The sequence below is a fragment of the Sceloporus occidentalis genome, unplaced genomic scaffold (genome assembly GCF_023333645.1).
Source record: "Sceloporus occidentalis isolate IW3139 unplaced genomic scaffold, rSceOcc1.0.p SCAF_35, whole genome shotgun sequence".
Taxonomy (NCBI): Eukaryota; Metazoa; Chordata; class Lepidosauria; order Squamata; family Phrynosomatidae; genus Sceloporus; species Sceloporus occidentalis.
The window spans coordinates 9566531-9590529 of NW_028317015.1; the positions used below are offsets into that span (position 1 = coordinate 9566531).

Genomic DNA, 23999 nt, shown 5'->3' on the forward strand with positions numbered 1-23999 from the left:
GACCCGGACTGCCCCACTTACTCATGTGGGGAGGAGCACAGTGGGGTGATGTAATACATTGTTGCAAGACCATGCGGTAAAAGTGTGGCTGCTCACACAGTCTGCAAGCAGCTATAATGAAAGGCTTTGGCCACGATAAGGGTGTGAGCTGTGATAGCGTGAGGGCTGAGGTCTGAGACAGTGAAGTGTGAGACAGAGTGGAATATGATGGAAAGAGTATGGTTTAGTGTGAGAAGAAGAGTGTATGTGTTTTAGTGAGCGTGTAAAAGTGAGTGTGCTAGTCACCTACCCTAAAGCTGCCATATTGGCTTTCAGACAGTGTACAAGGATTTCTTTTTCTTAAGCGCTCCCAGTTAAATAATTAAAAATGACAAAGTGTTGCAGAGTAGTAAAGGTGCACTCCATGTCAACGAGGTACTTTGTAAGGACTTTATTAGGTATTGTTAAACAGCAATTAATTAACAACAATTACTTAATGGTAGTGCTTTCTGCACATGGGAATTAGGGTCCTGTTAGACCAGGGCCGGCCCAAGACAAAATGCCGCCTGGGGTGAAGTTTAAAATGCCGCCCCCCCCATTATCTACCCTTCCTCTCCCTGCCGCCCCCCCATTATCTACCCTTCCTCTCCCCCCCCGTACTTACCTTTCAGCAGTCCTGCGGTGAGTCCCCTGCTCGGTCTCGGTGCCGGCTTGTAATGCTGAGCGCCGGAAATGATGTCATCTTCCGGGGCTCAACATTACAAGCTGGCACCGAGACCGAGCTACAGGGCTCGCAGAGGAGAGAGAGAGAGGGGTGCCGAGCGGGTATTGGCAACTTGGTAAGCGAAAACCACTCAGCACCCTCTCTCTGCTCGGCTTTAAAAAAAAAAAAAAAAAAAAAAAGGGCTTCAAAAGTGCCGCCTGGAGCGGTTCCCCCACTCGGCTCAATTGTCGGGCCGGCCCTGTGTTAGACCCTACCCCAGGAAAACTTGCTGTTAGCAATGACGCCGACTAGTGGTGAGCAGGTAAGAACCAGTGGGGCAGGGAAAGGGGCAAAGACACTGGAGGGGGATTCTATAGAAACCCTCCTTGCAAGGTAAAAATATTTTAAAGGATTACTAAGATATTATATGCATTAAAGTGCATATCATGACTGGATTGTTCCTTTACATTTTGTGCAAAACATGTACAAACATATGTCATAGTCCAGGAAGTGATCTTTCCTGACCCAGGGTTCTAGGATATGACATTGGTCTGGAATACAGCCTCCATGTAAATGGAACACCAGTTGGGATGAAACATTGTCTATGGTTATCCAAAACAATGACAAAGAGCCAGCTTGGGGCACAAAGAAAGCTTGCAATTGAATTCAAAAGTTATCAGTAGGGATTTTGTAGGGAAACTTGTTTTTTAATGAAAATTGACTGTTGTACAATCGTATGAATCTCCCGAAAACAAGGGCATTCCACAACAAAACTAACAAAAGCGAATTGCAAAACCACCAAAATTGCATTAAATTTGTTCATTCGCTTGCCTGCTATAGATGAGTTCTCTCTCCCTCTTTAACATTTTCTGGGACTGTTGCCAGAAATTACAAGATGTTGCTTTTTCTGGAGCCATACAGGGTTAAATAAGCTAGCATTTTTGGCAGCATTCCCCGAAAATGTGGTTAAGCTTCAAAGTGGGTACATATGTTAAGACAAAAAATGCAAGCCCATTTTAACAAAGAATATACCTGCATGGATAAATATATTGTATATAGGATTCTAACAAAACCCAGTATCGGTGCTATTAGGCTGTCATGTGCTGGGTTACCAGCCCTTGCAAGCATTCCCAACAGGAGAGCCAGCATGTTTAGAATTCCAAAGCTTGTAGAGCCAAAAAAAAATAAAATACAAAACAAACAATAAGAAGACTGAAACAATAGAAACTTAAAACGATATAATTCAGCACTATAGGATCCTGTAGTTGGATCAAAAAATTGCCACTTAGTGGAATAAACACATCATATGCTGAGTGCTGAGTTACATTGTTTTATTTTAATTTTGTTGCTATGGATCAGGTGGAGTTCTGCTCGAGCACCAAGAGTTTGAGTGCTGCCGGACACAAGGACTGTAACAATAGAAAAAGAAAAGAAGGCTTAAATCCCCTGCTAGAGTTGGTTAGTTCAACCATATGCCTCACTGCCAAAGTAAGAAACATATAGGGGAAATTAATTTAGCCTAAGAGCTAGGTGATATTGTTAACATCGGCCTGGAGGGCAAACAGTCCTGTAACATTTTACAATCAAACACCTGTACATGCCCCCAAAATAATCTGGATACATTTTTAACCTAAATACCATGTGAATCATTTGCTTCAAGTCAAAATAACCCTAACTTAAACATTGACAATTACAATGAACCCCATAATGAGATGCTACCTTCCTTATATGGCTGGCAGCTTATGCAACCTAGGTTTTACCCGTATGTGCATAATTAAATTATACTAAAGTCCATGAAGACAGAGTTTCCTACACTAGCAGAATTCATTCATTAATGCTATTTAGGAAGGCCGGTTTATCAAGATTTGGAGACTTTTTATGTTATAACCTTTCTTAACACCTTAAGGACCAGGCTGTTTTTTCAGGACAAGAAGGGCTTTTTTCAGATACTATTTTTGATCATATCATCTAATTTCCTATATGTAAAAACAAAATATGATGAAAAATAAAAAAAAAAAACACTTTTTCTCACTTTTATTTGAAAAATATTTTACTCATCTAAAAAAGCTAATGAAAAACCTGCTAAATAGATTTTACTATTTGTCCTAAGTTATTGGGCAATAAGTACAAGTAGCGTTTTGCTATTTCAAAACCATGTTTTCCAAATCTGGTCATTCTTTCCCATGTGCTATTTCCAGCAGTTTCTGGTGTTGGTGTGGCAGAGCCTATCCTGGTATGTGTGGATGTCGGTGTGGCAGAGCCTGTCCTGGTGTGTGTGTGTTTGGGTGTCGGTGTGGCAGAGCCTGTCCTGGTTTGTGTGTGTCTGGGTGTTGGTGTGACAGAGCCTGTCCTGGTGTGTGTATGGGTGTTGGTGTGACAGAGCCTGTCCTGGTGTGTGTGTCAAGGAGACCAAACACACCATGCAGGCATGACCATAACAGAACTTATGTGAAAGTTCAATTTGCCAACTGATAGAGGTGTGCAGTTTGGTATGAAAATGATCACTAGGACCAGAGAATTATGATGATCCTGGTGTTATAATTATGCCAAGCTCAGCGGACTTTCTATTGTGATCCCAGGCAAAAGTTGAGCAGATATGACGAGCTTCAGGATGTCATAAACTGTTGAGCCCTCTACTCCCATCCTTTTGCTCAGGTGATAGAAGAGGGACGGTCTTGGGGGGGGTAAAAAGGTGGGAAACTGGAGACAGAGCCTGTTTTACCATTAAAGAGACAACACCAAGGCTCCAAGGAATTAAAATGATACTTTGTTTTATCCCTTCTATTTTTAAATAAATTTTTGTACTTGCATTTATGTCTGTCTCTTTTTATATGCATTTTTGTATAACAGTACTATGACCTTAGTCATAGCCTTTTTTATATATCATATATATCATTACAATCAGTTAGAGGATTGTGTGTATATGGCAGTCCTACTGGTTTTGGGTAACTTAAGACGCCCGGTTTTAAAGTTGGTGGTGGTGGTTGCTTGGTGCCCTACGGGGAAAGTGACAAACACACCGGAAGTCTGGTTGGCGTTTAAACCCTTTTAAACCCATATTCCCATGTCACGGCTCGGCTGATAGCCTTGTCTGTGACAAACTGGTGGCAGCTTGCTTTACGCTGGGAGTTTTTGAGGGTGACTGGTTGGTATTGGTGGTGGTTGCTTGGTGCCTTGCGGGGAAAGTGACAATGCACCAGAAGTCTGGTTGACATTTAAACCCTATTTACACCCATACTCCCATGTCACGGTTCGGCCGATAGCCCTGTCCGTGACAGGCCCAATTATGTAAGTTATGTTTGTACTTAACCGTGGAGGATTGGAAAACAAGACAAATCTACTTAAATATTCATCAAGTAGGGCCATAATAAATGACAGCCGTTACATTTTTTATAAGGGTGTTGATAGGTGCTGGTTCAGTGGTTAGTGTTCTACTGTATCTCATTAGATTTACTCATCCAAGGCCTTCTAATGACTTTTCTGTGAATTTGTAGGTCTGTACCTATGCACTACATTTTACTAGCAGGCACATAAACTTACTCATCGGGAGGAGAACCAGTTAATACTTTAACCAGTCATCATTTTAGGCGTATAAAAAACTTGAAAGTAGGTAAAGTGATAAACATTTTTAGCCCTGGGTATGGAAGGAATACTGACCGTTTTAATTTCTAGCTGACTAAAAATCTAGGGATTGTAAATTATCATAGCATTTAAAGTGCAGACATGCTATGCACAATGACATATTCTGGTCATATCTAGGGCGGCAGGTCTCGGGGCGTGGAAGTCCCTCTACCGCCAAACAGGGGGCTTTGATCAATCCAACCGACCCATTTACACTATGGAAGCTGTGCCGACTCAGCACAGCCCCCATAGTCTACATTAGAAGGGGCTGCATGCCTTTAAGACACAGCGCGTAGGGATATGACATCATATCTAGCAGCTGGTATTGTCCTTTAATTACATGTGCTGCAGACTGTGTAGCAACATATGAATCTCTGTCTGATCATGATGTCCACTGCAGTAGCAAACCTGTCTTCCCTCCATCAGAATCTTCTCCCTGCCTCAATATGACATTGCCAGAGCAGTGCAAATGTGTTGCATGTTACATATAATTGGGATACTGTACATACATACATACATACATAGAGGAAACAGATATCACAGCACCATAACTAGATCAATCCTCTAGTTTTATAATACTACTGACTTGAAAGTCATCACAGAAGGAGGTACAATTTTGGACTGGTCACAAATCTACCCATATACATTTTGAATCATAAGTGTATTAATTCCTGTGTTATTAAATATTATTGGTATATGAAAATGTTCATAATTTTCCCAATTTCTCCCAATTGTATTAAAACTTTACATTGCTTTTAAGTAAATAATCATATATCACTAACCACAAATGGTTAGGCTAAGGATGAAAGCTGTAAATGGAACTCCTGGCATCCTGAAGTAAGGAAGCAAGGAAAAAGACTGCAAATCCCTTCAGCAACTCATTATATATCCAAAAACAAAACTATTAAAATTATTTTCATTATGAACACTGTGGTAACAAATAAAATATACAATTATTCCACTATATATCACTTATAAAAACAGACAACAATTGGTCAACTATTAACAAGCACATTCTAATATTGTCACAATTTCTCCAGTCATTCATAGTGTTGTATTATTTATATTATATTCATGAGCTAGATGGTTTTAGTTATTATTTGGGATACCAGAAAAAAAATTTTCTTAAAAAATCAACTTCATACGATAATTCAATTTATATTCATCAACAGGACATACACAAATAAGCAAATTCATACAAAATATAATGATTTGTCCACTTTCTAAAAGCTTACAGCGTGAAATTAAAAACACTGAACAGCAACAAAAGAGTGAGTATGTACGTAAGAATGAGGGTGTATGTACGTTGGGAAGTAACTGTCCTCTTAGCTTAGGGCTCAACCCCTTGTTAGCTGTTTCAGGGCTGAAGAACTTCAGACATTAGTGTTTTTAGATGATGGGGATGTGACAGATGTGTGTGGAGATTAAAAAAGGGGGGGGATAAAAGAGAAAGAGGAGAAAACAGAAGAGGGGGTAATGAACAGAAAAGGGAATGGATAGGGGTGAAATAAAAAGAAAGAGGAGAGATGAGCTTAGCAAAAAGAGGAAAGATAACACGACAGGGAGGGATCAAAGTAAAGGGAGAGAGATAGGGAGAAAATGGAGAGTGAAGGAGCAGGAAGAGATAAACCCTAAAGGGTAAGTGTGACAGAATGACCTGTCATACAGGTCCCCAAGGTACTCAGAGATGACTCCATCCTGGCTGCCAAACAGGCAGGAACTCCATTGTGTAAACTAATCCCATTAACAGGATTGCTGACAGGGCGGGATTCAGTAGCTAAAGGGGATTAAAGGTTGGGTTGTCTACATGTACCTGTTTATCAATGTTAATTTATGTTAATTAAGTTCTGTGGCTATATGAGTCCATGTTTTACATCAATAAACTGTTCATTCCTGCTGCTCAATTCAAGGTATTTGTGTCTACTTATTGGGTACACATAGCAGGGTTCCAAGGTGTGCATGCTGACTGGTGCTTTCGGGGACAACAAGAGGATACATCTGGGTGATCTCTGAGAGTTACTACAGCTCTCTTGGTGAACTCGTTACAGTAAGGATAGGGTAAAATGGGGAGGTAAAGAACAAGAGGGGAGGAGATACAGAGAAAGAAAAGAAAAAAGGAAAGATAATGAGAAAAGGTAAAGAGAAAGAGAGATAAAGAGAGCATTGGAAGAAAAAGAGAACAAACAGATAACAAAGGGGAGAGATAGAAAGGAGAATTAAAGAGGAAGATAGACAACGAGAAGAGGGATCAGTGAGAAGTAGATATATATATATATATATATATATATCGTATTTGCTCGATTATAAGACAAGGCTTTTTTCAGAGCAAATGCTCTGAAAAATACCCCTCGTCTTATAATCGGGGTCGTCTTATAATCAGACCTCAAATAGGTCTGACTTTGAGACGACTAAGATCCAGATCCCCCGCTACTAGCCACGCCTCCTTCCGGCTGCAGCGGAAGTGCGTGGGATCTACACGTTGCCCCGGCTACAGGGAAGTCAGAAGCACTGGTAAGTTTGGGGGGGCGGGGGAGGGAGTGTTAAATGGGGGGCATAAGGCATTTCTGGAGGCAGAGTGCTCTGTGAAATGCCTTTTAACCCCCTTAATGCCAATCTGCCTCCAGAAATGCCTTTTTAACCCTCTATACGCCACTCTGCCTCCTGAATGCCTTAAACCTCCCTATATGCCACTCTTCCCCATAATATGCCTTTTAACCCTCTAAATTCCAGAGTGGCATATAGGGGTATAAGGCATTTCTGGAGGCAGAGTGGCATTTAGAGGGTTAAAACGCATATCATGGGGCACAGTGGCATATAGGGTTAAAAGGCATATCATGGGACACAGTGGCATTTAGAGGGTTAAAAGGCATATCATGGGGCACAGTGGCATATAGGGGGTATAAGGTATTTCTGGGGCAGATGTGCATAACTGGGGGGCAGGTTGGAAAATAGAAGGAAATAAAACCAAAATATTTTTCTCAATCATAGCTTTCATAAAAAAAAATAGTTTAGATGAATTAACATTTACTGGTAAAACTTTTTTCCTATAGGGTCATCTTATATTCAGGCTTTTTCTTTTTTTCCTAAATTAATATTCAGATTTGGGGTGTCGTCTTATAATCAGGGTCGTCTTATAATTGAGCAAATACAGTGTGTATATATATATATATATATATATATATATATATATATATATATATATATACATACATACCGTATTGGCTCGGATATAGGCCGCACCCGCATATAGGCCGCACCCTAAAAGTTAAGTGCCTTTTTTAATGAAAAAGGGTTCTGCCCCCCGAGATATACTGCCACTCTGTCCCGAAGATGTACCCCCCCGAGATATGCTGCCACTCTATCCCCCCCGAGATATGCTGCCACTCTGTCCCCAAGATGTCCCCCCTCCCCCACCAGACTTACCAGTGCAGACTCCACGGGGTCTTGCGGGGCCGGCGGGGGACATCTACACATAACACTTCAACTTCCGGTGCCGGCACTTCCGCCATGGGAAGTACCGGCAAGGAAGATTGTTCACGCAGACGTTCACCTCCGCTGCTGGCACGTCTGCAAGATGTGCTTTAAAAATCTCTCTTGCCGGGACTCCCCCCGTGGGAATTCCCGGCAAGGGAGATTGTTAAAGCACATCGAGCAATATACACTCACTGGCCACTTTATTAGATACACCTGTTCAATAGCTTGTTAGCACAAAAAGCTAATTAGCCAATCACATGGCAGAAACTCAATGCTTTTAGGCACATAGACATGGTCAAGACAAGTTGCTGAAGTTTAAACTGAGCATCAGAATTGGGAAGAAAGGGGATTTAAGTGACTTTGAACGTGGCATGGTTGTTGGTGCCAGACAGGCTGAGGCTGGTCTGAATATTTCAGAAACTGCTGATCTACTGGGATTTTCACACACACAATGATCACTACAGTTTACAGAGAACGGTCTGAAAAAGAGAAAACATCCAGTGAGCGGCAGTTGTGTGGACGAAAATGCCTTGTTGATGTCAGACGTCAGAGGAGAATGGGCAGACTGATTCGAGATGACAGAAAGGCAACAGTAACTCAAATAACCACTTGTTACAACCAAGGTATGCAGAATACCATCTCTGAATGCACAAAACATCGAACCTTGAAGCAGATGGGCTACAGCAGCAGAAGACCACACCGGGTGCCACTCCTGTCAGCTAAGAACAGGAAACTGAGGTTACAATTCGCACATGCTCCCCAAAATCAGACAATGAAAGACTGGAAGAGCGTTACCTGGTCTGATGAGTCTCGATTCCAGCTGCAACATTCATATGGTAGGGTCAGACTTTGGCGTAAACAACATGAAAGCAAGGATCCATCTTCTGATGGCTACTTCTAGCAAGATAATGTACCATGTCATAAAGCTCACATCATCTCAAACTGTTTCTTGAACATGACAATGAGTTCACTGTACTCCAACGGCCTCCACAGTCACCATATCTCAATCCAATAGAGCACCTTGGAACAGGAGATTCGCATTATGGATCTGCAGCCGACAAATCTGCAGCAACTGCGTGATGCCATTATGTCCATGTGGACCAAAATCTCTGGAATGGTTCCAGCACGTTGTAGAAAGTATTCCATGAAGAATAAAGGCAGTTCAGAAGGCAAAAGTGGGTCCAACCCGCTACTAGCAAGGTGTATCTAATAAAGGGGCAAGTGAGCAGTGAGTGTAGATGTCAGTGCTGGCCTTTTGGGCATGTGACCTTTGCTCTACGCCTGTAATTTATCTGCATTATTTATTTTACCTATACAGTCAATGCTGAGTTTGTATGTGATTTTTCAGTAGATCTATACCTGCAAGGCTGGGTTTGTGTGTTATTTGGTCGCTATATACTTACTTATTTTTCTATTTGTCTTGGACCTGCTCTGTACCATGTTTCCATCCTGAAAAAGAAAGAGTAGAAACCTAATGGAAATGGTCATCTGGATATTTAGAAATTTACAAAATACCTGTCGCTCTTATAAAAAGAAGTCGCAATGCATGAATCAGAATTTACAAAATCATTGGGTAATATTTGCAGTGATCTGTTCCATGATCACTGTGCCAAGTGAAATCAGTTGAAACCCAGGGACATATATTCACAGCTGTTCCTGCATTCAAGTATCCATCAACTACTAAGAGAGACCCGTGTTGACAAGGTAGAATCGAGCTGTAGATTCCATTATGGATTTTATTGTTTCACTTTGTTTACAAACAGAAATAAAAAAGGATACGAGATTTGATACAAAAAATTGCTGAGCTTGCTTAATGTGGTAAATCAATTAATGCTGATTAAGTAGTATCTCACAATTTAAAAATAAACTGCTTAACTAAACAATTTTAAATAAACAGTTTTAAATTCATATTACAAAACTGTAGGAAAATATAAACCTCTTTGGGCACTGAACGAGCAGGTGATTGTTAAATATTTAAAGAGCCTTTTCTTCCATTTTACTCTTTGTGGGTCTGATGATTTTTGTAAATAGCCAGTGCGCTCTGCAGTGCATTTATAGAGGTATACTGGGTTCAGTAATACAGTTTCAGGATGAGCCTTTTACTTTTGTCACCAAAGTTTGAGTAAGTAGTAATGGTAAAAAAATAATGATACCAATTAAAAGTGAAATTGTAGCCTTGAGAAGCAGGTTGAGGCAAGACATCATGATTCATTTATATTATTCAAAGAATTCATAAGCAGACCATGAGTCATAAAGCACTTTGCGCATGTCGGGTAATTCACTGCCCTGGGCATGATTTGACAGCGTACTTACACAAAGAGCAATGAATCAACATTTCCTGTAAATGGTCCATCTAGTAGGACAAAGTAGTAAGTAAAATTAACTGGAAATATCAGTTGTAATATATGCAGCCAAACTAACATATAGAAAGCATCTGTAAATAAATATATAAATAAAACAGACTTTTCATAAGATAAAAAAAGGGACAAACATGACTGAATGGTCTGAACATAGATTTAATATCACCGTTGGGCTGACATAAAGCAACATTTACCTGTAGAACCTTAAAAAAACAAAACCTTATGAAACTTTCTAGTCTATTGGCACTGATTTAGTCCAAAGTTTATCCAATGTACTTTAATCACAATCTTTATAGCACAATCTTTATAGTCAGCTTCCAGACAGATACAGGCAGAGACATGAAGAGAAAGTGGGTGCAGTATTGAGTACAGGATTTGGGAAAGTCATAGTAGTAGAGGCAGTTATTCAGACTTTAGTCAATATACCTCAGTGTGCATTTAGATGAGGAAACACTCTATCTTAATTTTGTATTATAAAGCATCAGTCCTTTTGACTTTCTTCTGCATACTGACCTGAGTTGCCCCTTCACAATATTTAGATATTTTAAACTCCCCTAGAACTCAAATTTATTTTTTTTAGATAAAAACAGAAAATCAGTTGGTACATATACCGTATTTGCTCGATTATAAGACGAGGTTTTTTCCAGAGCAAATGCTCTAAAAATACCCCTCGTCTTATAATCGGGGTCATCTTATAATCAGACCTCAAATAGGTCTGACTATGAGACGACTAAGATCCAGATCCCCCGCAGCTGCAGCGGCACCAGTGCGGGGAATTCTCTCTGACAGTCGTGGAAAGTCTGCGCGATTGACGCAGACAACCCCCGCTGCTAGCCACACCTCCTTCCGGCTGCAGCATAAGTTGTGTACGCGAATCGCGTAGAGCTCTACATGCTGCCCCGGCTGCATGACAGGGGAGTCAGAAGCACCGGTAAGTTTGTGGGGGAGGGGTGTTAAATGGGGGGCATAAGGCATTTCTGGAGGCAAAGTGTTCTATGAAATGCCTTTTAACCCCCTTAATGCCACTCTGCCTCCAGAAATGCCTTTTTAACTCTCTATACCTCCTGAAATGCCTTAAACCTCCCTATATGCCACTCTGCCCCATATGCCTTTTAACCCCCTTAATGCTAGAGTGACATATAGGGGTATAAGGCATTTCTGGAGGCAGAGTGGCACATAGGGGGTCAAAAGGCATATCATGGGGAACACAATGGCATATAGGGTTAAAAGGCATATCATGGGGCACAGTGGCATATAGGGGGTATAAGGCATTTCTGGGGCAGATGTGCATAACTGGGGGGGCAGGTTGGAAAATAGAAGGAAATAAAACCAAAATATTTTTCTCAATCATAGCTTTTATTAAAAAAAATAGTTTACATAAATTGACATTTACTGGTAAAACTTTTTCCTATAGGGTCATCTTATATTCAGGCTTAAATTCTTTTTCCTAAATTAATATTCAGATTTGGGGGGTCGTCTTATAATCGAGCAAATACGGTAGGTTGGTATCCTATAACTGCTTAGGTCTAATGAAAAGGAAAAGATTTTGCAATAAATCATTACTAATTAATTACAATGACGTTTGTTTTATTATGATTCATTTGGCTGGTAAAAAGGGAGTGGAAACAACTTAATGATTCATTTTGCTAAAAGGAAGAAAGAGGATGCAAAAAAGATGTTGGAGTGTGGTAACAATCAATAAAGTTAAAAGGGGGAAAGAAAACATTTATGGAAAAATATACTGTGTGCATAATTATTAGGCAAGTGAGTATTTAGATCATATCATAATTTTTCTGACTGTTATTGTTTTTGTTATTGAAAAGGAGGGTGGCTATATATATATAAATGTCTATTTGTAAAGTCTGGGTAGTTTGTTTAGTATACTTATATTATTAGATGAAAATAAACATGTTAGAAGGGAAAGTTATTGTTTTTCATTTAGTTGCATAATAATTTTGCACCCATATTGTTGCCCAATAGGTATTCTCTAAGAAAGCCAAGACCTCACTTTTACTTTCTTAAATATTCAGGTTTAAGGTTTCTTAACATTTTGGATTGACAGAGAGCACTGTAGTTGTTCAATAATAAAATGAATCCTCAAAAATACGAATTGCCTAATAATTGTGCACACAGTGTAAAGTAAACTCTGATTAGATATATTGGTAACTTGAGGGAAAGCTGAATAAAAACCATTTATATAAATATTACAAAAGCAACCAAACCCCTGCGACCCCTTGTTCCTGTCTCCCCATGCTGGTTCAAAATAGTTTAGAAAGGACCCTTCCGACCTAGACTGTACCACTCCACTCCCAGTTGGAAGGCCCCTTTTAAGCTATTTTGAACTGGCATTGGGAGATAGGAGCGTATCAGGGTCATGTTACGCCACGTGACGCCGTGGTGAAACTGATGCTGCTGGCACAGTGTGTGAGCAGTCGGATAGCAAGCTGCAGTAGCGGTGAAAGGTACGTGGGGGCGGGTGGGCTGTATGTATATGTGTTTGTATTTATGTATGTATGTGAGCACGGATGTGTAATTGTATGTATGAGCATGGATATGTACTTTTGTGTGTAAGCATGGATGTGTAAGTGGGGGAGATGAGGTGTGTGTTAATGAGTAAGTGTTTGTAATTTGTGTGTTTACATACGTTGTATGTTGGAAGGGGACAAGGGGCAAAGAAGGCATAGACAAGTTGCTTGGGGGAAATGATGGCACAGACAAGCTGTTAAAGGGACAATTTTCGCACCAGGACTCCGTGGTTTCTAATTACGCCCCTGCTTGAAGTTTCAAAGAATCATTGGAATCGATTTAGTGGACCCAACTAAATCAAGTCATTGTCAAACAAAATTGTTATTATTATACACAGTATGAACATATCCATTCAATGCCCCCAAATAAAGTAAATGAACAATTGTTCTCAGCCATAACGCATGTAAGCAGTAAGTGACCATGTGACGGAACCCTCCATCACTGGGGCCACTGGAGAGGCCTAAGAGCCAGCCTCCTCCCTACCGAGGGAGGAGGCTGGCTACCGATGGGCCCTGACTTTGTAAAGACTTCTGTGGCTACCCCCAGCAGGATATCATATCATCACTTGCTGAGGGATTATCCCTGCAGACAGCAAGGATCTGCAACCAGAGAATGACCACCATTGTTTTAGTTTAATATCAGACCCCCCACCCCATCGTGCACTACTATGTTACCCCCCTTCCCCCCCAGACACTATAGACTACATTTACCCCGGGCCATCCCTGGTTTCGACCAGTAATAGATAGTGGAGGTTGTGACCCCATTGTTTTGTTAATCCCGTTACTGCCCCTATTGTCTCTGGGAGGCAGATTAAGGGGGAGGTTTGTATCCCAATATATTGTTTTATGTTAATGTGTGTTTTGCTGGATATATCTAGCCCTGTGTGTGAAAAATAAAGCAGTCTTCGTTTTGGTTATACCCTACACTGAGTCTTGGCTAGTGACTGGGAAACCGGGGAAAGTGTGTTGTCCCAGGCTTAGGGAGCACAAGTCAGTGGAGGTAGCCGGTCAGACTATCCAGCTCCATGACAGACCACATCACCTAATAACACCACAACAACTTAAGGACCAAGGCTTTTTCGTTTTTTTCCCTTTCTTGTCAGTTAGTCAATTCACACATATTATACCGTATTTGCTCGATTATAAGACGACCCTGATTATAAGACGACCCCCCAAAATCTGAATATTAACTTAGGAAAAAAAGAAAAAGCCTGAATATAAGACGACCCTAAAGGAAAAAAGTTTTACCAGTAAATGTTAATTCATGTAAACTATTTTTTTTAATAAAAGCTATGATTGAGAAAAATATTTTTTTTGTTTTTATTTCTTGTATTTTCCAACCTGTCCCCCAGTTACGCACATCTGCCCCCAGGCTTGCCACTCCAATATGGCACTGTGGCCCATGATATGCCTTTTAACCCTCTATATGCCACTGTGCCCCATGGTATGCCTTTTGACCCCCTATGTGCCACTCTGCCTCCAGAAATGCCTTATACCCCTATATGCCACTCTGCCTCCAGAAATGCCTTATACCCCTATATCCCATTCTGGCATTTAGGGGGTTAAAATGCATATTATGGGGCAGAGTGGCATATAGGGAGGTATAAGGCATTTCAGGAGGCAGAGTGGCATTAAGGGAGTTAAAAGGCATTGTATAGAGCACTCTGCCTCCAGAAATGCCTTATACCCCTATATGCCACTCTGGCATTTAGGGGGTTAAAATGCATATTATGGGGCAGAGTGGCATATAGGTGTATAAGGCATTTCAGGAGGCAGAGTGCTCTATTAAATGCCCCCTTAACGCCACTCCAGAAATGCCCTATACCCCCATTTAACTAACACACACACACACACACACACACTCTCCCCTCCCCTCTCAGCCCTCTCTTACCGGTGCTTCCAGCCGGGGCAGCGGGTTGACGTCGCCTTCTGCTGCAGCCGGAAGGAGGTGGAGTTGGCAGCGGGGGTTTGTATCCGTCCGTCGCGTATACTTTCCCCGGCTGTCAGAGATCAGAGTTCCCCGCACCGGTGCGGGGAACTCTGATCTCTGACAGTCGGGGAAGGTTTGCGCGACGGACGCAGACAACCCCCGCTGCTAGCCACACCTCCTTCCGGCTGCAGCGGACGTTGTCTACGCAGATCGCGTAGACGTCAACCCGCTGCCCCGGCAATACAGCAGGAAGCACCGGTAAGTGTGTGTATGATGGGGGGGGGGGGTGAGACAGGAGGATCCAGGTCCCCTGCAGCGGTGCGGGGGATCTGGATCTTAGTCTCCTAATCAGACTCTATTTGAGGTCTGATTAGAAGACGACCCCGATTAGAAGACGAGGGGTATTTTTCAGAGCATTTGCTCTGAAAAAAACCTCGTCTTATAATCGAGCAAATACGGTATATCTATTCACAAGTAGATGATGTCAGACACTATTTTGTATGAGGGGAAACCTACATTGACCCCTCTGATTGGTGTTTGCAACTGTATGAACACTCAGTCATAGGGCTGTAGCATACACGCAGGCACAAATTGTGTGATCAGGCAGTAAGTTACAGTGGCAGAGGAGACAACTGGGTTCTCTACAGACCATGCAAGTCCCTACCACATTACACAGAGATTTCCCTGCAATGTCATCAATGGTGTTGTCGAAATGAAATACCCGAACTTCCATTCGGGCATTTAAATCCCTCCTGAACGTAACACCACTGTAATTGACCACCATTACATTCAATAACTTGCTATTTCGTACCAAGCACATATGCCCAGCTGTCAGAGGGGAGACCAGGAAATTAAACATCAATTAAATTAAAGTCAAAGATACAAAATGATGTTGGCTTGCACTGTTGCCACAGGAAATGCGGATTATAGTCAACTGAACATTGGTTCAGCTACAACACAGGGCTAAAAAGCAGAGGATGTTTAGAGAGTGAAAAGAAAAAGTAGAGAGTGATAGAGTTGATGATGGAAGTATTTGACAGCCGATATAGGAGGAGAGCATTGCACAGCAAATTGCACATAATACACATTTGCACATATCACAAACATTTTTGCACGTCAAAGATGAAAGTTTATTTTTCTGTTTTTCTAGGAATCTGCCCTGTACCATATCTCCATCTTGAAAAAGAAAACATATTACATTCATGGAACCTGCAGAGATAGACAGAACATGTCAGCTCTTTGCAGTGAAGACTGCATTGAGAGTTTAGAACACCATATGGATTAGTTTGCTCGGTCCTTTCCAGAAATGGACTGGCTATGGTCGGGCGGCTCTGGCACTTTAAGTCTAGCAGCCGTGTAATAACATCAGTTCACGTTCTTTTTTTCTGCTCATATATTGTGCTGCTGGGCATATCCAACCATTGGCCGCATACTGTAGCACCCAATTCAGGTCGAGTGAGAAGTGGTGTATTTAGGTTTTGTGCTGCCCTAGGCCTCACTAAACCACCCACGCACGCATCTTCATTTTGCTCATGCATTCATTTCCGAGACCACACCTTTTCCTGTTTATGATCCATTCCTTTCTCTTTTGGTCCCACCCCTTCTAATTTAGGCTCCACCCTTGCATTATTCAGACCCACCTCTTCTCCTAGGAGTAGATACCTGCACTATAAAAACCCCTCAGACTGTTGTCACTTTACTCCAGTGTTCCAGAGCTTTGATTCCTGTTCTTTTCTGCTCACTTTGCTACAGACCCTCTATTGGATTATACGTTACTTTACATTTAACTTTCCTTTTGGACCACCCCGTTTGTCTGTTTCCTGACTTTGCTTTTGGATTATCCTTTGCACTCTCGTGCTTCCATTCCTACCAGGGTGTCCTACTTTGATTATTTCTGTAGACCACCTGGTAAGGGTGCCTGGCAAGAGATAGCATCCTCTGCTCTTATGCTCCAAACCCAATCCTGACACATACAAAACTTTGGCAGCGTACATATCAACAGATCCAGTCTAAATAATGCATAATGGGAAAAGTAGGGTTGTCACGTTTTCTTGAAAAGAAAAAAAAAAAAGTACCAGCCATAGTTATGGGTCATGATCTGTCCGCACAACATTAAAGTTCCCAAGAAGATTGAACTGCAGGGGAACTCCAGACTCGCAGGAAATTCTGCTTTGGGTGGGCAGAGAAATTCTGCTTTGGACTGGGACAGTTTTTTATGCAAAATACGGCAAAAATACAGCACTGTGGATGAGTATGTTGTGATGTTGGCCAGCAGCCTACTGGTCAAATGCACCTGATGTACCTGACGGCCAGTCGAGGCCCTCCAACGCAGCTTGCCAACAACAATGTTCTGGTCCCACCTGGACCTCTAATGCAGTTGGATCCTATGACACCTCAATCTATCTGTCTGCCACTGTCTTCATAATGGTGGAGATCATGCAGGTGTATTTTTTAACCAATGCTCCATCCATTTCAAGATGACCCTTCAATTCAGGCAAAAGACACACTGCCTTTTCCAGCCTTTTCAACTTGTGTTGGGGATCTTGGCCTCTATCTGACTACGCTAAAGAGTTCCGGACATTGGCTGCAGAGGAAGTGGAATAATGAGGCTCTAGAGGCAGCTTTTGGCAATGGACTTTCCGATCGGTTAAAGGACATGATTAGGGCAAGATGCATTAATTGCTTTTGTGGAATGCATAGACCTTTGCCTCAGACAGAGAAAGGTTCAAAAAGAACAGCTGAAGATACTCTTCATTCGCCTTGCTTTTCATACTCAGACTCTTCAACCAACACAAGAGAAACATATGTAAATAGACTCCACTTGTCTTTCTGAGGAGGAGTAACAATTCTGATGAACAGAAGGCCTGTGTCCTTGTTGTGTCAAAATGGACAATTAGCTTGTGCTTGTCCTCAGAAGCCAGAAAACTCCTGCACCTTGACAGGATGGGAGAATTACTCTAGGTGTTGTGACTACATAGCATCCACTGGATTCACGGACATTTGTATGTCTGAAGAAATGACACTCAACACACTCAACACAAGGCCATTAAACCTAAACCTTGGCAAGTGAGTACACCCCTAAGTGGAAGTGTCCAAATTGGGCCCAAAGAGTCAATATTTTGTGTGGCCACTGGCCACCATTATTTTCCAGCACTGCTATAACCCTCTTGGGTATGGAGTTCACCAGAGCTTCACAGGTTGCCACTGGAGTCCTCTTCCACTCCTCCATGATGACATCACGGAGCTGGTGGATGTTAGAGACTTTGCACTCCTTCCACTTTCCATTTGAGGATGCCCTACAGATGCTCAATAGGGTTTAGGTCTGGAGACATGCTTGGCCAGTGGATTACCTTTACCCTCAGCTTCTTAAGCAAGGCAGTGGTCGTCATGGAGGTGTGTTTGGGGTCGTTATCATGTTGGAATACTGCCCTGCAGCCCAGTCTCTGAAGGGAGGGGATCACTCATGCAGGCCCAGACCATTACACTTCCACCACCATGCTTGACTGTAGGCAGGACACACTTGTCTTTGTACTCAAACCAAATAAGTTTATCTTGTTCTCATCGGACCACAGGACATGGTTCCAGTAATCCATGTCCTTAGTCTGCTTGTCTTCAGCAAACTGTTTGCGGACTTGTGCATCATCTTTGAAAGAGGCTTTCTTCTAGGACAACAGCCATGCAGACCAATTTGATGCAGTGTTCGGCATATAGTCTGAGCACTGACAGGTTGACCCCCCACCCCTTCAACCTCTGCGGCAATGCTGGCAGCACTCATACGTCTTTTTCCCAAAGATAACCTCTGGATATGACGCTGCCCACGTGCACTCTTTGGTCGACCATGACGAGGCCTGTTCTAAATGTGTAACCTGTCCTGTAATACCCTTGTATGGTCTTGCCCACTGTGCTGCAGCTCAGTTTCAGGGTCTTGGCAATCTTCTTATAGCCTAGGCCATCTTTATGTAGAGCAACAATTATTTTTTTCGGGTCCTCAGAAAGTTCTTTGCCATTGGGTACCATGTTGAACTTCTAGTGATCAGTATGAGAGATTTTGAAAGGGACTACACCAAATTTAACACACCTGCTCCCCATTCATACCTGAGACCTTGTAACACTAACGAGTTACATGACACGGGGGAGGGGAAATGGCTAATTGGGCCCACTTTGCACATTTCCACTTAGGGGTGTACTCACTTTTGTTGCCAAGGTTTAGACATTAATGGCTGTGGGCTGAGTTATATTTTGAGTGGACAGCAAATTTACACTGTTATACAGGCTGTACACTCACTACTTTACATTGTAGCAGAGTGTCATTTCTTCAGTGTTGTCACATGAAAAGATATAATAACATATTTACAAAAATGTGAGGGGTGTATTCACTTTTGTGAGATACTGTATAATAAAAACAAAGTGATAAATGATACGAAAGTCTTGAGAAAGTCCTCCAAGGTCCTCAAAAATAAAATCCAAGAAAAGTAGAAGTGGGTACTCAAAGAAGAAGCTCTATATTAAACCCGTAGTGAAGCTCCGTGCTGCTATATTTGTAATAGAAAATCTGCAACCATGTATCTGTTCTTCCGTAAAGAGGTGTCTCTCTCAATGCAGGGGAGGAGAAAAAGAACACAAAGATGCCCATTGGTGAATTATGTCTGATATACAGTATCATTTATTAAAAGATGACAGTCGAATAAGTACTCACAAAGAAATCCCTGTATTAGAATCCAAGCCACAGATATAGTCCGATGAAAAAGCAACACAAAAAAAATAGAACACAAAAATAATGTGATGATTTGGGCTGTTTTTCCAGCCACAGGACCTAAGAACCTTGCAGTCGTTGAGTCAACCATGAACTCCTCTGTATACCAAAGTATTCTATTGGCCACCCTAATGCCCCCAACACCCTTGTGTATTGTCCCCAGCTAGCACCACATTGTATATTTATCCCACAACCCAGCTACCCCACTTTAGTATTGATTTATGTGATGCCCCCAGCCAGCACCCCCTAATGAATTAATGCCCCTCCCCCTTTAGTATCATGTCAGCCCTGGCACCATGATTGCATCCACAGGATCATCCCAACACCCAGATTGGAACCATAGCACTAATGGTCCTGTACATTCTGCCTTTTTTTGGTTGACCTACAGGCTAAACAGGAACCACAGGCTAAAAAGCCTTCCATTTGATTTAAATTATTTTTGTTTCTTTCTCAATGTTTTATTAGCTTAGTACCTATTTTGGGAGCTCTCCTATACACCACTGCAGGAGTATATCCAGCGATTTCCTTTAGATTCTGATTTTGTTTGAGCAGATCCAGTGTTTATATTTTCATTTTATGTTATGCCTTGCCCCTTGATAATCCAAAATCAATGGTATATTGTTACTTTTACGTCTGGTTGTATTTATTTTTGGGTGTAAAATGTTATTCCGGTCCTTAAAAGCCACTTCCCTTCTTGCCTGATCCACTGTCTCCTCATTGTATTTCCCCCTATAAAGGATTGTTTGATTTTGTTTTGAAAGAATTGCCCTTGAAACCAAAAATAATTCTGCTGTAGTACAAACTCAATACATTCAATGATATAACTAATCACTTCAATGTGTAGGGTTTTTTCTTTTTCCAAAATTGTTTTAACCACTGGGCACCCTCTCTCATGGTCAATAATTATGTATTAACTGTTGACATTACATGTTACAAGGATATCGATATGTTGTCAATTTATGATATGCAGAATCTGCAGTATATCACCTGTATTCTTTAAGTATGATGATTGTTTAATAACCATATTGAAGTAGATGGTCTATATATTCAGACAATTCAGGTTCGTGTTTAGCCTGTGGGTCTACCAAGAATAACAAAAAGAAAAAGTCAAAATATACATCATTAGTGACAGGCAGAAAATATGATGTGAAATAGTTGATTACGTGCGGGTTACGGTATATAGGATGCACCACCAGGTCACTAAACGTTAGAAACATAGTAGATTTCAAGTCCATTCATTTTGCACATAAACTTAACTGTGATTTGGGATCTCTAGAATTCTTGGGTAAAACGATCTTGGAGGGATGAGGATTTTTTTAAAAGTTTGGTCAACAACAAATGACACACATATTATATATAATTTTTTACATATTTTGTTTATACATCACCAGGGGGGAGGAGACGAATTCAGAGGTTTTCATTGTTGAACACACACAGAGGTTTACAGTAGTGCTACTGTAGCGTATTTGATGACTCTGTGTTCTGGACTTTAACACAGCAAGAGTGGATATTTTATTTATTAAATATTAGTACTTTTTTTCATAACCCCAGCCTCTGCGTTTGCCATCCAATACACTGGATTTTTGTCATTGATCACTGCTGTCATCTCTGAGTTGGGGAATTGGAGGATGTTGAGTCTACATATTAAAGCAGTGACTGCTCAACATACTGTAAGAGTACTTATTTTTCAATGCCATTATATATGAAATTAACTACACTATAAGTATTTCTCAACCTGGGGAACCAGATTCTTCTGGACATTTTCTACTGAATTGTTAAGTCTCAAAATGGATTGAAATGTTTTATCCGGCTTTAATTTTCTTCTATCATGTTTGATATGGTACAACTGTTGGATAAACTGGTCACACCCATCTGAATTGCTGCTACTCCTGTATAGTTTAATGAGTTATATACATGTTGGGTGAGGTTATGATCTTCTTCAAAGTTTCAATATCACAGACCTATACCATAGTACATCAAGTAAAAAAAATGCTTTGAGAATTCCAGCCAAAAAGAGTATATATCTCCAAAACAAATAACTAATGAGTAATGGCTGCCTTTGAGGTATTAGTGCTCCAGAATAGTTTATTAAACTCTGTGGCAGTTTTAAGGAAACAATGGATGCATTTATCATACTCATCACATGTAACACAATCCAGCTCTTATTGGTTTCAGATAAATTGAGTACACTGAGTAATATTATGCCCCAAAAGATACAGTTTGGGAAATTTTCTAATTTTTTTTGAAAATCAAAAGAAAAGCTATAAAATTGTTTTTGTGACAAGACATATTAACTACAAAGGTATGAGAAACATGAGACAACATGATATATCACAAACAACTATGAATGTTTCATAACATTTAATAATGTCTGGAACTGAACTCCCGTCTACACCTGTTTATTTATTCATAGACAACTCATGAAAGTAAACTTATTACTTAGTAATGTTTTAGCCAACAAAAGTCTCACATTTCACTGAAGGTGCTGCCTGGGAAATAGCTGTATGTTAATGTTTAATTCTGAAATACACGCAAATTGTGAAGTCAGCAAAAAAAGAGAGTGGGGATTAAAAATAAAACCACATTGTTTTTTTACTGATGACTACTGAATTTACTGTGTTAGAAACAATTAATGTGATAAACAGAATTTGTTTTCCCATAACAGTCTAAGAACCACCCTAAATATATGAGACCATTTTTACCCACGTACACATGAAGCAATTCCTCTGCAACAGAATTGCTATTTTTTTTACTTGAAAACTGTTGCAGTTGTTATTAAATGAGTTATCTTCTATCATGCAATGTTTAAACACGTATGTGTAATGAGACCAGTAGTTGGCTTCCCTCCCCAAGACCAAAAGGAAGTGTTTCTGGTGTAGCCTTTAGGACTGCAATCTCCATTGCAATAACAAACATAATACTTGATCATTCAACATGGGAAGCCTGAAGCCACAATTTAGTAGGACTAATCCTTGAAATAAATATTATATAGTAAATAACACAATACCTTAACTTTTCCAGTGAACGTTTTGTCCCCTGAAGTCACTACAACTTTAGGAGGGCATTTTATCTCTGGATAAGTATAAATTAAATAATTTCTATTGTAAGTGCCAGGAAAAAGATGACCAAACACACACACCAACACAGGCTCTGTCACACCGAAACCCAGACACACACACCAGGACAGGCTCTGCCACACTGACACCCAAACACACACACCAGGACAGGCTCTGCCACACCAACACCCAAACACACACCACAGGACAGGCTCTGCCACACCCACATCCAAACACACACACACCAGGACAGGCTCTGCCACACCAACACCTATACACACACACACACACACCCCAGGACAGGCTCTGCTACACTGATAACCAAAAACACACAAACAGCAGGACACAATCTACATCACAGACATCAGGATGGATTTTTCACACTGCATTGTCATTTATACCCCCTTAGTGTTTTTGCCGCTTATGTATTGATGCCCCAGCCAGCACACTTTTAGTATAGATTAATGTGGTGCCCCCCACACCCTTGTATGATCGCCTCCAGCCACCACTATTTGTAGTAATGCCCCCAGCAAGCCCTTCCCTTTATTATTGATTTATGTGATGGCACCATCGCATATATGCGTTAGATATGCATTTTTAACTACATAATGAGTACTTATCTCTTTGAAGTAAAGACTATGATTGAAACATGATTTCAAAATTACAGCTGCTCATATATATAAATATTAGATCCTGCTGTTGAAAAACATTTTACCAGTAAATGTTAATTCATATAAACTATGTAAACTATTTTTTTTTAATAAAAGCTATGATTGAGAAAAATATTTTGTTTTTATTTCCTAACACCCCCCCCCCCAGTTATGCACATCTGCCCCCAGGGTTGCCACTCTGCCCCAGAAATGACTTATACCCCCTATATGCCACTGTGCCTGGAGCAGTGTGGTCCAGGTCAGAAGGGCCCTAAACAATTCTGAACCAGCACAGGGAAACAGGAAGAAGGATCCGCAGTAGTTACGCCAGTGCTTCCTGTATAATTTCCTGGATAAAGCTTCTTTATCCGGCCTTGGTTTTAAGTGTTTCATGTGTGTGAAACACCATCGAAAAAGGTGAGATTGTATAATTTCTGCATCATCCATTAGTAATAAACTTTTCAGAATATTATATTTCATTTATCTCAAACTTAAAGAGGTTGTCATAGAATGTGTGGTTGTGGTTGGGTCCACAGCATGTCTGGCTGGGTGTGGTCGCATCACTGTCAACAGAAATTCTTCTTCATAAGCTGTAAATTTACACTGAGCTATAGCTTAACCATTAATATTTGTGAGAATGAACTGATTGAAAGAAATAAAAACAATTGCAGCGAAGCTATGCAATCGGGAGTGTTTCGTATTATTGATGACATTAAAATGCATGAAAGGTGAAACCAACTTTTTGGGGGCGAAATCACAAACCACACTTTTTGAATGGTCCAAACCACCAACTAGGACACCAACAAAGTCAGGATGGACGCCCAGCATCTCCAGGACTACTATAAAACAGATGAGGTGACGTCATTGTTGGCTGTCTAAGATGCTAGCCTCCAGAGCCTCATCCCCAGTGGCTGAAGGAGATACAGGCATGTGGGGCATCTGAGCATC

At 41.0% G+C, this 23999-nt stretch overlaps 1 protein-coding gene across 1 annotated transcript in view; it reads left to right on the forward strand.

Moving 5' to 3' along the window:
- Positions 1–980: 980 nt before the first annotated feature.
- LOC149298078 (out at first protein homolog) overlaps positions 981–23999 on the forward strand; it is a 78858-nt gene continuing 55839 nt past the window's right edge. Inside the window, exon 1 of the mRNA XM_089487970.1 lies at positions 981–1004. Within this exon, the coding sequence (XP_089344096.1) occupies positions 981–1004 (24 nt within the window). The remainder of the gene's footprint in view (positions 1005–23999) is intronic.